Source organism: Cydia splendana, chromosome 7, assembly GCF_910591565.1.
Source record: "Cydia splendana chromosome 7, ilCydSple1.2, whole genome shotgun sequence".
Taxonomy (NCBI): Eukaryota; Metazoa; Arthropoda; class Insecta; order Lepidoptera; family Tortricidae; genus Cydia; species Cydia splendana.
Window position 1 is genome coordinate 14762750 of NC_085966.1, and position 14113 is coordinate 14776862.

The 14113-nt window shown below is 35.9% G+C and overlaps 1 protein-coding gene across 8 annotated transcripts in view; it reads left to right on the forward strand.

The window, feature by feature from the left end:
- The window catches only part of LOC134792226 (uncharacterized), a 38902-nt gene extending 24813 nt beyond the window's left edge, over positions 1–14089 (forward strand). For 2 of the 8 annotated variants that reach the window (XM_063763480.1, XM_063763478.1), the window contains 21 exons: positions 174–488; positions 651–965; positions 1051–1365; positions 1793–1981; positions 2829–2969; positions 3268–3588; positions 3899–4081; positions 4720–4770; positions 4974–6302; positions 6585–6815; positions 7934–8065; positions 8147–8470; positions 8554–8742; positions 8835–8972; positions 9197–9301; positions 9798–10112; positions 10198–10354; positions 10434–10600; positions 12102–12428; positions 12525–12704; positions 12781–14089. In XM_063763480.1, coding sequence (XP_063619550.1) covers positions 174–488; positions 651–965; positions 1051–1365; positions 1793–1981; positions 2829–2969; positions 3268–3588; positions 3899–4081; positions 4720–4770; positions 4974–6302; positions 6585–6815; positions 7934–8065; positions 8147–8470; positions 8554–8742; positions 8835–8972; positions 9197–9301; positions 9798–10112; positions 10198–10354; positions 10434–10600; positions 12102–12428; positions 12525–12704; positions 12781–12968 — 5612 coding nt within the window. In that variant the 3' untranslated portion in view covers positions 12969–14089. Of the gene's footprint in view, positions 1–173; positions 489–631; positions 966–1050; positions 1366–1792; positions 1982–2828; positions 2970–3267; positions 3589–3898; positions 4082–4719; positions 4771–4973; positions 6303–6584; positions 6816–7933; positions 8066–8146; positions 8471–8553; positions 8743–8834; positions 8973–9196; positions 9302–9797; positions 10113–10197; positions 10355–10433; positions 10601–12101; positions 12429–12524; positions 12705–12780 lie in introns of those variants that run through there. The other 6 variants (XM_063763482.1, XM_063763479.1, XM_063763481.1 and 3 more) reach the window with 6 other exon arrangements.
- Positions 14090–14113: the final 24 nt, after the last annotated feature.

The following is a 14113-nucleotide window of genomic DNA, read 5'->3' on the forward strand; positions in this document are numbered from 1 at the left end:
CAGACCAGACATTTCATTCTTGTAAATAGCTATTGTAAAATACATAAGTATATGTATGTACACTAGAACCAGAGAGAACTATCATAATTTACACACGCCATGACACTTATCATCTATTTGTTACCTTACTTGAGCACTCGTAATTTTGATAAAACTATGGTTTTTATTCACAGATGACAATAACGATCGCAAATCTCAGAAAGTATTAGCAGAACTTGAGAACATTGATGACGAGTGCGATACCCTTGGCATTGCGTTTGTAAAGATCGACAATGATGAAGAAGCCAAAGAATACGGCATTGAAAAGATCCCAACTCTTCTGTATTTTGAAAAGGGTATCCCGACTTATTATGAAGGAAATCTGGAAGAGGAAGAAAAAGTATTAGCTTGGCTCAGGTATCAAGCGGAGAGCGACGAAATTGAGGACATCACTGATGAAATGCTCGACCTCATCATCGAGAAAATGCCATACGTCGCTGTGCTGTTCTGTAAGTATTTTCTTCACACTCTCGTAGCCTTAACATTGGCCAGTTTGAAACAATGCCAAATTCACAAATTACTTCACCAATGATTAATGTCTTGAATCGTTCTCGACTGTCCCGTGAAGAACTGACATAAAAATGAAATACAGTTCTTCGAATTTATTTCAGACGACAAGGACCAGAAGAAGAGTCAAAAGATCCTTTCTGAGCTGGAGAACATTGACGACGAATGTGACCAAAATGACATTGCCTTCGTCAAGATTGATGACGATAAAGAAGCCAAGGAATATGGTATTGAATCCATTCCAACTATGGTTTTCTTCGAGAAAGGCATCCCTCACATCTACGAAGGCGATCTGATGAAGGAAGATGAATTACTCGGCTGGTTGCTACATCAGAAACGGCATAGTGAAATTCCTGAAGTCACTGATGAGATGATGGACAAGCTAATAGAAAGTACACCGTATTTAGCTGTTATATTTTGTAAGTATCAAACTTAGTCAAGGAGTGGTGTGATACTTTCCCTTTTAAGTGTATGAAATTATTAAATATTTTTTTTATATTTTAGACGATAAAGATGACAAACAAGACATAAGAATCCTCAACGAATTAGAAAACATTGATGATGAACTAGAAAAGGAAGGTATCGTTATTGTGCGAATGGACAACGAGAATGAAGCTAAAGAATTCGGTATCGACCATCTGCCGACTCTCGTATACTTCGAAGAGAACATCCCCGCTATCTACGAAGGTGACCTGATGAATGAAGATGAAGTATTGGAGTGGCTCATTGAACAGAAGAACAGCGCTACAATAGAGGAGGTTACTGATGAGATCTTGACTGATCTTATCGAAGAGCACGAATACGTGGTCGTATATTTCAGTAAGTGTATATTTACATAATTTAATTTTTTATATTGTTTTTTTTTCAACTTACATGTATGTACCTCAGTTATTTTATTTAGGTATGTGGTGATAGGGATATACACGTACATTAATGAATACCAATTTACAGACCTATTCAATGGCAATACGTTGGCTTTCCGGTTAAACTATATCCTCCCTTAATCTCATAGGAACACCAATAACACCATAGGAACAAATTACCTATACGATATAATGTGCAGCATTTTCGAGGGTAATAATAAGTTTAATTAAAACAATCACAAAAACATCAAATAGTGAATAAAATAAGAAATGGAATCTTACAAAACTATAAAACTAACTCTACATTAGAGTCAGACTTGCAAAAGTGCACTTTTGGCAGCATTTCATATCTAAATAAACAAAAAAAAACCAATGAATTCCAGGCGGCAACTGCGAAGAGGGCGATGAATGCGACAACATTCTTGATGAGCTTGAGAACATCGACGACGAGCTGGACGAGACGGGCATCATCTTCGTCACCACCGAAGACCTGCCGCTCGCCAAGAAGTACGGCATCAAGACCTTCCCCACGCTTGTGTTCTTCAGGAACAAGGACCCACTCATTTACAAGGGTCAGTAATCTTTCCTATTCTTGTGTTTGGAATACTTAAGTGTTGCCGAAATATTCCCGTTCTCAAACGTTTTTTCCTCGTGGCTAAACTGAAAATTGTTCTTCAGCAGCAATGCTAAAGTATCAAACGTATGTCAAGTAAGTGACAAACTCGTAAAAAAGTCGACGTCAAGGATAATATATTTTTATAGTTTTCGCCGTATTACAAGACAGGAAGGTGCAAAAATGTAAACATATGTTTGACGTCTACTGTACGTCTACCTATTTTTTTAATTTAGTGGATACCACTTGTTGAGTTGATTATTTTATCACGCCTTGTTTGGTATAGTTTTATTTGTCTATCAGCATAATTCAATTTTCTGTTTGTTTCTTTCTTTTTGTCTGTTACCTCCCGTGATTATTTCTCACTTGATGGTATCATCGGAAGATCAGCGTTGGAAGTCGCCAGCAACATGCTGAGATGAGGCCATTTCGTGACACTTAATTATTCTCACTCTGTTCTTTTTAGGTATGTCTATTGTCTGTGTGTTTACGAATAAAAACATTCTATTCTATTCTATTCTAAATTGCTATAAGAAATTAAGTATAAAAAAAAAACAAAATAAATTACCAACCAAAATTTAAAAATGACGATAGTAAAATGTTATAGAAACGAATTACTAAATATTAGAGGCATGCTACCATTTCATAAGTTCTCTATATAATTAGGCTCAAACGCTAATCCAATTTTTTTATATCTTCTGTTTGAAGGTTTGGCGCCTCGCTTTTTTCGTTAGGTTCGCAAAAAAATGGAAAACGGAGTATTATTCATAATTCGTCAATGAAATGTATGCAATTGGTAATTCCAGGTGACCTCGAAGACGAGGATGAAGTGTTGTCATGGCTGACGGACGAAGACACCCTCGAGATCCCCGGCAAGATCGAGGAGGTCAACTCCAGGATGCTGGAGAAGATCCTCGCTGAAAACGACCACATAGTTGTCTTTTTCTGTAAGTATCAATTAATTGAAACTTGAATCTATTTCCTTTTGCCCGTGTATGGAGAAAACGTGTTTAATGTATATTTGTATTAAATTTATTTAAGTATATTATATTGTATAACTATAACTAAATCAAAAATGGCCGTGAATTTTCCGTGTGGCTTAAGAGAAATAAAACACTAAAGGTTACAAACATAAGACTCTACGCAAACGCATAGAAAAATAAATAGTAGAAACTAAAATCGATGTAAACAGATGATAAATTTGTAATAATCTCTCTAAATGTCTTCATTTTTGCACTATTCCAGACAAGGAGGGCGACAAGAAATCTCAAAAAGTACTCAGCGAGCTTGAAAACATCGATGACGAGTGCGAAGAAAAAGACATCGATTTCGTCAAGATTTCTGATGAAGGAGTGGAGAAGGAATACGACCTGTCTGAGCTGCCGGCTTTAGCTTTCTACCGCCACAAGTTCAGGACCATCTATGAAGGCGATCTGATGCATGAAGAAGATATCTTGTCCTGGGTGTTGGAATTGGTTGACTCTCGGCCTGACGTTATTGAGAGCGTAGACAGGAAGACTTTGAAGGATTTAATTGCAGATGTGGAACATCTTGCCGTCTTCTTTTGTAAGTATCCTTATCGATTTTAATAATTTATTCGTTCTAATTATTACCAGTTCCTTTTTTTGCGAGTTATCAAATTCAAAATTCAGGCCAATTGCCAATAGGATCATATGTTATAGCGTACACATATTCTCGCACATGAAATATTTGGAGTAATGCGTGTTTACTGATTAGGTAAATTAAAACTCAAAAAATTAGGACAGTAAAGACAAGTTTAGCAAGTCCTGTCATTGACATAGTAAATAAATTTTGGAGTAGGACCAGTAACTGTTCGGGAGAAATTTTAGTTATAATATGTCGTTTACTATTACAGACAGTGATGATTGTGACACCTGCGACGAAGTGCTCGAAGAACTGGAGACAATTGACGACGACACGGACAAATACGAGATTCAGTTCGTCAAGTCCAAGGACTCCAAACTGGCTTCGGACATTGGCATTTTCAGTTTCCCAGCTCTGGTATACTATGAGACCGGCGTTCCGATCATGTACGATGGTAAGTTCAAATATTTCGTAATTAAAATATTAATCTTTTTTTTATTTCTATAAGGGTAGGTATATTTTTTTAACAAATTCAATCTTTTGGTTTCTAAAAAGGATTTTCAACAACGTCAAGTAAGAATAAATTGAGTGATTTTTTTTTAATTTATACAAGGTGTAACAAAAACAGTGGGGATTTAAGGCCGTCTAAGGGCTTATTCTGTATCGTGTTTTGATTAGAACAGTGTAATAATAATAGTTTTTTACGGAAATTGTTTTATGGGTCAGTTTGTCCAAGTCGGCCAACCCTCCAAATAAAGGCCAACTCTTTGGCCTTTTCCTTCTGCTTTTTCTTAATCAGAACACGATACCGAATATGCCCTTAAACCGATCGGCACTATTTTAGTTACACGTTGTAAAGCTATTGTTTATTTTTTAAACGTTTCACTATTATTTTATGTAATTACTTAAAAACTATGGAATTGTTGTGTAGGTAATTTTACAAAAACCGAAATAAATCAAAGCATTGTAAATGCATAATGCCAAATTTCCTCAATGAAAAACTTTACTAAAATTCCTAATGAATGGATTTCGGGAAGAGTTTTTATATACATAATAATATGCTTAACTCCTAACTCCTTATCCTGTTTATAGGTGACTTAAAGAAAGAAAAAAAGGTCCTCCAGTGGCTTATAGATCAAAAAAGTAAGAATCCACATCCATTTCTAGATTTTTAATTAAGGATAAACGAACTTTGACTTAGAAACTATATATTACTTATTCAATATTACGTGCATGACATCATTCTTAAAGAGAGACTTATAAATATAAAATTGTTATTTCTTTACGCTAAAAATGCTGGATGTTTGAGCTATGTCATTTTGCATGACAGTTACTAATGCCTGCAGGTGAAGATAGCAACCGACATAAAAATAAAGCTAATACTAAATCGAAGGCCAATGCAGATGGTAGTAAAGCCTCGGGGTTTGGCGGAAATGCAGACGTGGATAAGAAAAATACACCGAAAAGGGTAAAACCAACAGAATGGAAGACTATGGGAACATTGAAAGTTAGATTCCCCGGTGATCCAAAAAGGAAGGAAGATGGGAAAGTAAAACCGAAAATAGATGACGATGACGATAATGACGACGATGACAATGACGACGACGATGATGACGATAATGATGATGACGACGATGACGATGACGACGATGATGATGACGACGATGATGATGATAATGACGATGACGATGATGATGATGACGACAATGATGATGACAACAATGACGACGATGACGACAAGGACAACGAAGTGAAAGGGTCTAAATTAAAAGAATTACTAAAATTAAGAAAAAATAAAGAAGCTACATGGAAGACTGTCGGTAAATTAAGAATCCGTATTCCTGGTAACAAACATAGTAAGAAAGACGACGATAACGACGACGACGACAATGATGCCGATGATAATGATGACAATGACGATGATGACGAAGATGATGACAATGACGATGACGACGATGACAACGATGACGACGATGATGAAGACGACATAGACAAAGACGATGATGACGAGCTTAATAGAAGAAGCTATAAATCAATTTCAAATAAATTTCAAAAAAATAATATAGGTGCTGGTTCAAAAAAAATACAAGTAAAAAAAAACTCCGTGAAAAGTAAACATAATGATGACGACGATGACGACGATGGTGATGACAATGACGATGGTGACGATGATGATGATGACGACGACGACGACGACGACGACGACGACGACGACGACGACGATGATGATGATGATGATGACGATGATGATGACGACGACGATGATGATGAACCAACCTTCAAAAGAAATAAAGGCGGTAGTAATTTAGGGAGCAAAAAAAAACGCCAAAAAAATGACGACGACGATGACGATGATGACGACAGTGACGATGACAGTGTAAAATCTAAAAAGAAACGTAACAATTATTTGGGGCAAAAAAAAGGAATTCAGAATAAAAGAAAGAATTTACGAAACCATGACGACGATGATGACGATGACAATGGCGACGATGACGATGATAACGACGACGATGATGACGATGACGACGACGATGATGATGATGATGATGATGACGACGAGGATGACGAAGATGATGATGATGACGAGGATGACGACGACGACGATGACGATGATGATGACGACGATGACAATGAAGACGATAGTTTTTTCGGTAGAATAAAACGAATGTTTACAGGTAAATGAAGGTTGGCCCTGAGACCCTGCACGGAGGCACGGACGTACCCCACACACATCTGCATGGTCGAGTTATGGAACTCGCATGGGTCCTAGCATAGCATTCCAGCTGTCGCCTGCAGTCATTCGCGCTTACCAATAAATGTTTTCTGAACTCTTATACCTTTACTAACATATCATCTTTTCTAGACAGCGCATAACAAAATATACGCGCATTAACTCGCAGTTAACTATTCTAATTAAGGTTTCTACGGGTTATAAACGAGATTTTTACTGACTGCAGGCGATCGCTGTTTCTACATTGGATTGGGGGCGAAACCGGCCGCCCCAAAAATGACTTACGAACCCTACCAGTGCTGTCCCACTAAAGTTCAAAGTCCGACCAAAGTAGCCAAAGCCACCCCGACCAAGGTTCCGGCCAAGAAACTCGAGAAGAGAAGCCCCAAGCAGCAAGAAAAGTCCGCCAAGGGATCGAAAGCACTCGCCAAGCCGGAAAAGGGAAAAGGAAAAAAAGGTTCACAAGGGTCTGAAACTACTTGGTGGTGGTAAAATTACATGTTAGAATATAGCTTGTAGCAGTATTTATCATCTGATACTGCCGCAAGTGCACGGGCATCAAGAGGACACGAATGTTACGTTTAGTCCTTGCAATACGGTTTCACCTCTAATTCTGAGTCCAGCCTAACGTTGCATCGGTTGTTGCATATTAACACGCTAGCTTTCTGTAACCTCGTGTCCCTTGATTCCTGCAAGCACATAACAGGGTTGAATGTTGTATTTAACTGAACGCAAATGGACTGTATTTACATCAGCAAACAATATACAAATGAGCACTAACTCTACCAAATGTGAATACGGACCATTCTTGTCATCTTTAAAAAAAACTTTTTTTACGATATAATTGAACATGTGAAGACCAAATATTGGGACGTTTTGTGACTATGAACAGATGTATAAATCGTTATTATTATTGTAAATTGATTCCAATATTTTTAAATTAAAGTGAGAGAAAACAACAACACGAAGGCATTTCTTATTGTATTTTGCCGAGTCATCTGAAAGACTTATTGTTGTAAGGATTTCATGTTCATATAGTTTTCTAGTCTTCATGGAATCTCATTATTTTGTAAAAGATTTAATAAACTATTTTACGTACTTTCTAGAATATAAACATAGAATTTATTTTCTACAAAACTTATAAAATAATTTGTTCTCGATTCAACACCAATGCAATGCCGGTGACGTAGAATTCTTGTTATTTAATTTAAGTCTCCTTTTTAACCCATTATTTATATGATCGGTGCTGGCATTGAGTGACAATATATGGCGATATGTAAGTTGTATTGTTTGACCGTAAATTCGCATGGCTGTTATTTATTGTTTAGTCGGCGCTGGATCAATATTTTTTTGTTATAATAAATACTTATTTCTATTATACTTAATCTTATCATTATTCATTAATTTACGAATGATGTCAGCATGGTATTGCTGTAGTTTATTCCGAGCATGACGTTTATTGGATGTAAACGGGTGAGTTTTTTTAAATATAATTAAAATGGATGTGGGTTCCTTAATTCATTTGTTAATTTACACAGCCTTTTCAGCAAATTAGTAACGATGGAAATATTTTAGGTAACTTACTGGATGAATCAGAAGTGCTGGAATGGATGGTCAAACAAAAGGAAGATGAAAGTATTGAACATATTGAAAGAGAAAAATTGTTCAAATATATTGACACAAAAGAATTCTTAGCAGTTGTTTTCTGTAAGTACCTATCTACCAGTCTTACAGCATCATTATTTTTTTTTAAAGCGAAGTCTTTGCTTGACATATTTATACTTTTAGATAAAGAAGACGATCCAGAGAGCCCGCGTATCCTAAGGTACGTGGAACTAATCGATGACGAAGCATCTGAATACGGCATCAAAGTAGTAAAATGCAGCGATCGTTTGATGGCCAAGAAATACGGTTTCCGCAATCCGCCCGGCATCACCTATTTCAGGAAGGGCAAATACATCAATTACGACGGAGACATGGATGACGAGGAAGAGATTTTGGACTGGTTGACCAATCCGGAAAACATGGAACTTACTGATCACATAGAAAAAGTTAATCGTAAAATGTTTCAGAAGATACGACAGACATCCGATTATGTAGCAGTATTCTTTTGTGAGTTATCATTTTGAAGTGGTGAATATTAAATAGACGGTTCATTATAATTTCAATGGTATTGCACATATGACATGTTTTAGACAGTAATGACTGCAAACAGTGTCCCAGAGTGCTGCTGGAGATAGAGCACATTGACGACGACGCTGACGGCGCCGGTATCAACTTTGTCAAGATTGACGACAAGCAGATGGCTAAGGAATTTGGAGTTTTCGCTTTACCTGCTGTGCTGTTCTTCAAAATGGGATCTAAAGACCCTGTCATTTACGCTGGTAAATACTCGTAATTAATTCACTGATAAACATGAATTAAATAAAATCGATTTATTGTCGGATTTATTAAAGTATGATATTAAATATTGCAGGTGATCTTTACGATGAACATCAGTTATTAAACTGGTTGTTGACCCAAAAGAATCCATCAGGTGATGTAATTGAAGCTCTCGAGGGTAAAGATTTACTCAAATTGATAGAAGAGGAAGGATCCCTTGCCGTGTACTTCTGTAAGTGTCGACTTTGATCTTGTATCATACTATTAATACTGTACAATACACAACTAATACCTCGGACTAATACACACAACGCTACATTAAAAATACTAGTTTATGTAAATTTAATCTTAAATATTAACCCACACAGGGAGGAGAAATACATTGTTACAGGTACAGAATCAATAGCATATAGTATCTAATATAAATAAATAAATAACCGTTACAATTGTTATTAGGGAACAAAACGTTATGTGAATTATGCAATTCAAAGGCAATGCGAAAAGCGCAGAAAAAGAAAGACAAAGAAAGGGATCCTGAAGACGAAGAGGCGCCAGAAGAGGGTACTCCTTCCCCTGACCAACCCTTTGATTTAAAAAAATCACGATTTTACCACCAAACCTTTTCTGTCCTGTATTTAGTCGCATCTTAAAAGATTATGAAGAATTTCACTGCACGTGCATGCGTAATTTTTTACACTGTTGCATTGTAATTATTTCAGTTGATAGTAACCTCTTCGTAGGTAGAGTTCGATGAGTTTTCTAGATCTAGTTACTAGACCAGGGATGGTGAATCTTATCTTCTTATTATGATTCTTATATTTGATCAACGTGCCATGTAAAAGAAAATAGTATAGTGGACAGACTAGATAATGGACAGAAAATAAATTTTGTACATTGTTTCGCCATCTTTGTACTAGCTAGTCATATCCTATGAATCCTATCGTAGTTTTAATAAATTATGTGCAAACTCAGAGATACAGCACATATCCCCATCCAATTGCTAATAACTGACAACCTGTCGTAACAATTTAATTGCTAATAAATATGCCCGTTTCAGATTCGCTTGACTGCGAGCAATGCGCTGGCATTTTGGAAGAACTGGAGAACATAGATGACGATTGTGACCGACATAAAATAAAGTTCGTGAAGACACAAGATTACGCGATAGCGGAGTCGTATGGAGTTACTGACTTCCCAGTGTTGGTGTATTTTGAAAACAATGTTCCGAATGTGTACGAAGGTTCTCTGGCGGAGGAGGAAGAAGTGCTGCAATGGTTGATTACACAGAAAACTGAAGACCGCATTGAATTGATAACGAGAGTGATGCTAGAAAATATGGTTGAAGAAACACAGTACTTGGCAGTATACTTTTGTAAGTAACTTTGTTTTCAAATGTCACGACTTAGAGATACCTGATGCCAACGACACAAATTATCTTTTACAAATTTCTCTTCCAGACAAATTGAACTGTCATATTTGCGACGCTATTCTTGAAGGGCTAGAGCAGATAGACGACGAATGCGACGTTTACGGTATTCATATGGTTAAAATACAAGATCCACAATTAGCCAAACGATATTCTATCAAGACCTTCCCGGCGATGGTTTACTTCAGGTACTTAAACAAAAATATAGAACTCTATGATCGTGTAAATCTGAAATATCACAAACTAAATCAACAAATCTAATTTTAGGAACGGCAATCCACTGCTTTTTGAAGGTGATCTGCAAAATGAAGAATCAATTCTTGAATGGCTTATTGACGATGAAAATCGGGAGCTTGCAGATGAAATTGAATCCGTAAACGAGAGAATGCTAGAGAGGCTCTTAGTCGAATCACATTTACTTGTCGTCTTCTTCTGTAAGTAATTTTAATTTAATTTGCTTAGTTCCTAAATAATTAAAAAAGGTTAAGTAAATAGCTATGTATTTGTTTTACAAGGGGGCAAAGTTGTTGTTTAACCGCTCGTGCTAATATTGATACCCGAACATGGGAAAGATTCCAAAATTGGTTCGAAAAGTAGAGTCTTGAGGATTGCGAGGGTTAAACAAATTTTGCCACCGAGTGAAACACAAAATTTTTCACCACACCAACGCGTGGAAAATACTACCTAACTGTAAAATATCCCTTTGGTCCGTTTTCATAACTATGGTTTTCGTAACTGGCTGCCAAAGAAGATTTATTTTTCCTGTTTCATAATTAATTATCAAACAAGAATTCACTTTCTGCTTTCGTAATCGAGTATTTTTTCTTCGTTCGTAATTAATTATCAAAACTTATTACTTTTTCTTTTTTCATAATTGGACATTTTCGTGTAAAACGACACAAAATAACTACCGGGCTCTGCGTTGAGATTATTGCTCCATTTATGTATTAGATTAGACTAAGAAGAATTATTACGAAGTGAAAATTATATTTTTTGTTAAAGGAAGTTAGGTCATATTTTTCTTTTATTTTGCTGTTACTAAGGGTACTCTGTTTTAACAAGCTTTTGTATCTATACAAATCTAGAAAATTAAAGTAGATGATTTACAATATTCGTATTTTTATTTTCTCTAATTTACTGTAGGGATATCTATGTAGGTAGGTACTTTTATTGTATCTAAGTTTTTTTTTAATCAAAATTGGTACAGAAAGAGCCTGGATGTTGCTCTCTTCTCTTTTGTAGTCAATTTACCCAGTCAGTCACTCACAGGGTAAATTGGCAACAAAAGGGGAACTTAACTTCCAAAAAATATATCGAAGTTAATAACGAAACTCGATTACTAAAAGAGTAATAAATTCTTGTTTGATAACTAATTACGAAGCAGCGAAAAATAATTCATATTTCGTAGCCAATCCAGGCGAAAACAGAAAAAAAAATCTTATTTCATAACCAGTTACGAAACTCGATTACGAAACCAGAAAGTAAATTCTTGTTTGATAATTAATTATGAAATAGGAAAAATTAATCTTCTTTGGCAGCCAGTTACGAAAACCATAGTTATGAAAACGGACCAAAGGAAAATATCAAACAAAATCAAACCTAATGAAATCCAAATGCATACCTAACTATGTCTGTGTGGGTCAAATCGTGCAAGTTAAATTTGACCCACTTCCCAATTTCCGATTGAGCTAAAATTTTGCATGCATACATATGTAAATCCGATGACAATGCAATATTATGATGGCATGGAGATGATCTGATGATGGACACTGGAGGTGGCCATTAAAACTCTGTGATAAAATAACGCAACCTAATTTGTGTTTGGGGTTTTTAGAATTGTTACTAGTTGCCTGTGGAAAGAAAAGTACAGTCAGCGATAAAAACTTGTACCTACCTAAAATGAAATTTTTGCCAAAAACTTATTTTTAATTACAGATGATGATGAAGACTGTCCAGAATGTGAAGATATACTCGAATCACTAGAACAAATAGACGGTGAAGTAGATCAATTTGGTATCGACTTTGTAAAAATAGCCAGTCCAGAAGCGGCCGCGCAGTACAACGTCATTAATATACCATCTCTAGTGTATTTCCGCAAACAAGTACCCATGCTCTATGATGGGGACCTCCATCAAGTTGATAAGGTTCTTAGTTGGCTAACTTCTCAAGACGTTTTTGAAATTAAAAATGAAATTGAGGAGGTTAACCGCAAAATGTTGGATAAATTGCTGGAGGAAAACGAATTTTTAGCTGTTTATTTCTGTAAGTATTATGTGGTATTATATTCATGAATCAATTGAATTTATATAATCGCCATATAATAAATATTAACAGAAATATTATTATTTTTGGTTGCAGACGAAAAATCACAAGAAAGTCGTGCTGTATTAGACAAATTGGAGAATATTGACAGCGAAACGGATAACTTGGATATAACTTTTGTAAAAATGGAAGACCCGCGATATGCAAGAAAATGGGGAGTCACTAAATTACCAGCTATCGTGTACTTTAGAAAGAGATTCCCAAGCATATACAGAGGTAAGATTTTTTTTAAGTATGTGTGCATTATTTATACGAGTGATCAACATTTAAAAAAATATTTACATATTTAAAGGTGACACAATGAACGAAGAGGAAGTACTGGACTGGCTTCGAAAGAATCGATTTAGACAGCCGGAGCTAAACATATTCATGTATGCTCTGATAGCGCTGTCAATAGCGTTCGTGATGTACACTGCGTTCCTGCTGCAGTGCTTCAAGCCCGCGCCGCCTGCGCCGGCACCGCATCCAAAGCAGGCGTGAGGCAACCCTACATTTCTATTTTGATTGTGACTTATCCGCCTTCAGGCTTGGATTTCTTACCATGACTTTGACATATGATCCATTAACATTCAGCTATCTTCCATCAAGTGTTTGTTGACAATGGATCAAATAAGATTAGACAATTTATAAGTTCTTGGGATCAAACATTTTCTTTGATAGACATTTTAGAAGATATTACGAATTAATAGAACTAGCTTCGACAAAGCAATATTACTGGATTGACAATAGGCTAAGTTTTCTAAGAGTACTTTGGTTTGGAAATCTTTTTCATCATTTTACCAATTATGAGAATATTCGTATACTTAAGTTTTTATTTCTAGCATTTTGAAAATGTTGCTGTTATCTTCCTTAAGACTGTTCGTAATCTTCTTGGTAGTATTACCTGTATGGATCTTAGTGTGCGATGAACCATTTTCCAATGTTTCTGTTTCGGTCGATTGTATTGATCCTGTATTATCTACAACGTTCTTATTTCCGTTGAGTCTTTGTTAAGTTTTCGTTTGAGTGATTTCGAGTTCTTTGGCAATGTCACTAATTTAAATGTCGTCAACTTTATTTGTTAGGTACTTTGGCGGCTATTTTATTTTTTATTTTGATTTTTCGTGACATTGCTTTGGAGCTCCGTTCTAGTGACTGCCTAATAGGCGGGATCTTGCCATCAGCATGATACTACAATACTTAAAGTAAGTTATGGATATTCTAAGTAATCCTCTATTTGTATTGTATCTATAATTTACATCACGACAATTTTGATTTTGTGTAATATTAGACACCTTAGTATTTCCTACTGCTCCATTCTTTGCTTCGTGTACCTATTTGGTAACCTTTTTATATCGATGATCCAGCTATACTCGTAATCCATTCAGCCTAGTATAATTAAGTTTTAAAGTATAGTAGTAGCATGCCCGATATTCTCTGTATCATTCCCGCTATTATATGTATAATTATAATGATACCGTCATAAAGGAACGATAAGGGAAGCATTAAGCAGTTACGATATGTTATATGCTCAAAAGAGTCTGCGCGGGAAAAGGCGCGCGCGTTCGATGATAAAATTGTATATAAAATGTACATAATATAAATAAAAATAGTAAAACATGGACTTTTGTTTCATTTTTGCCTTT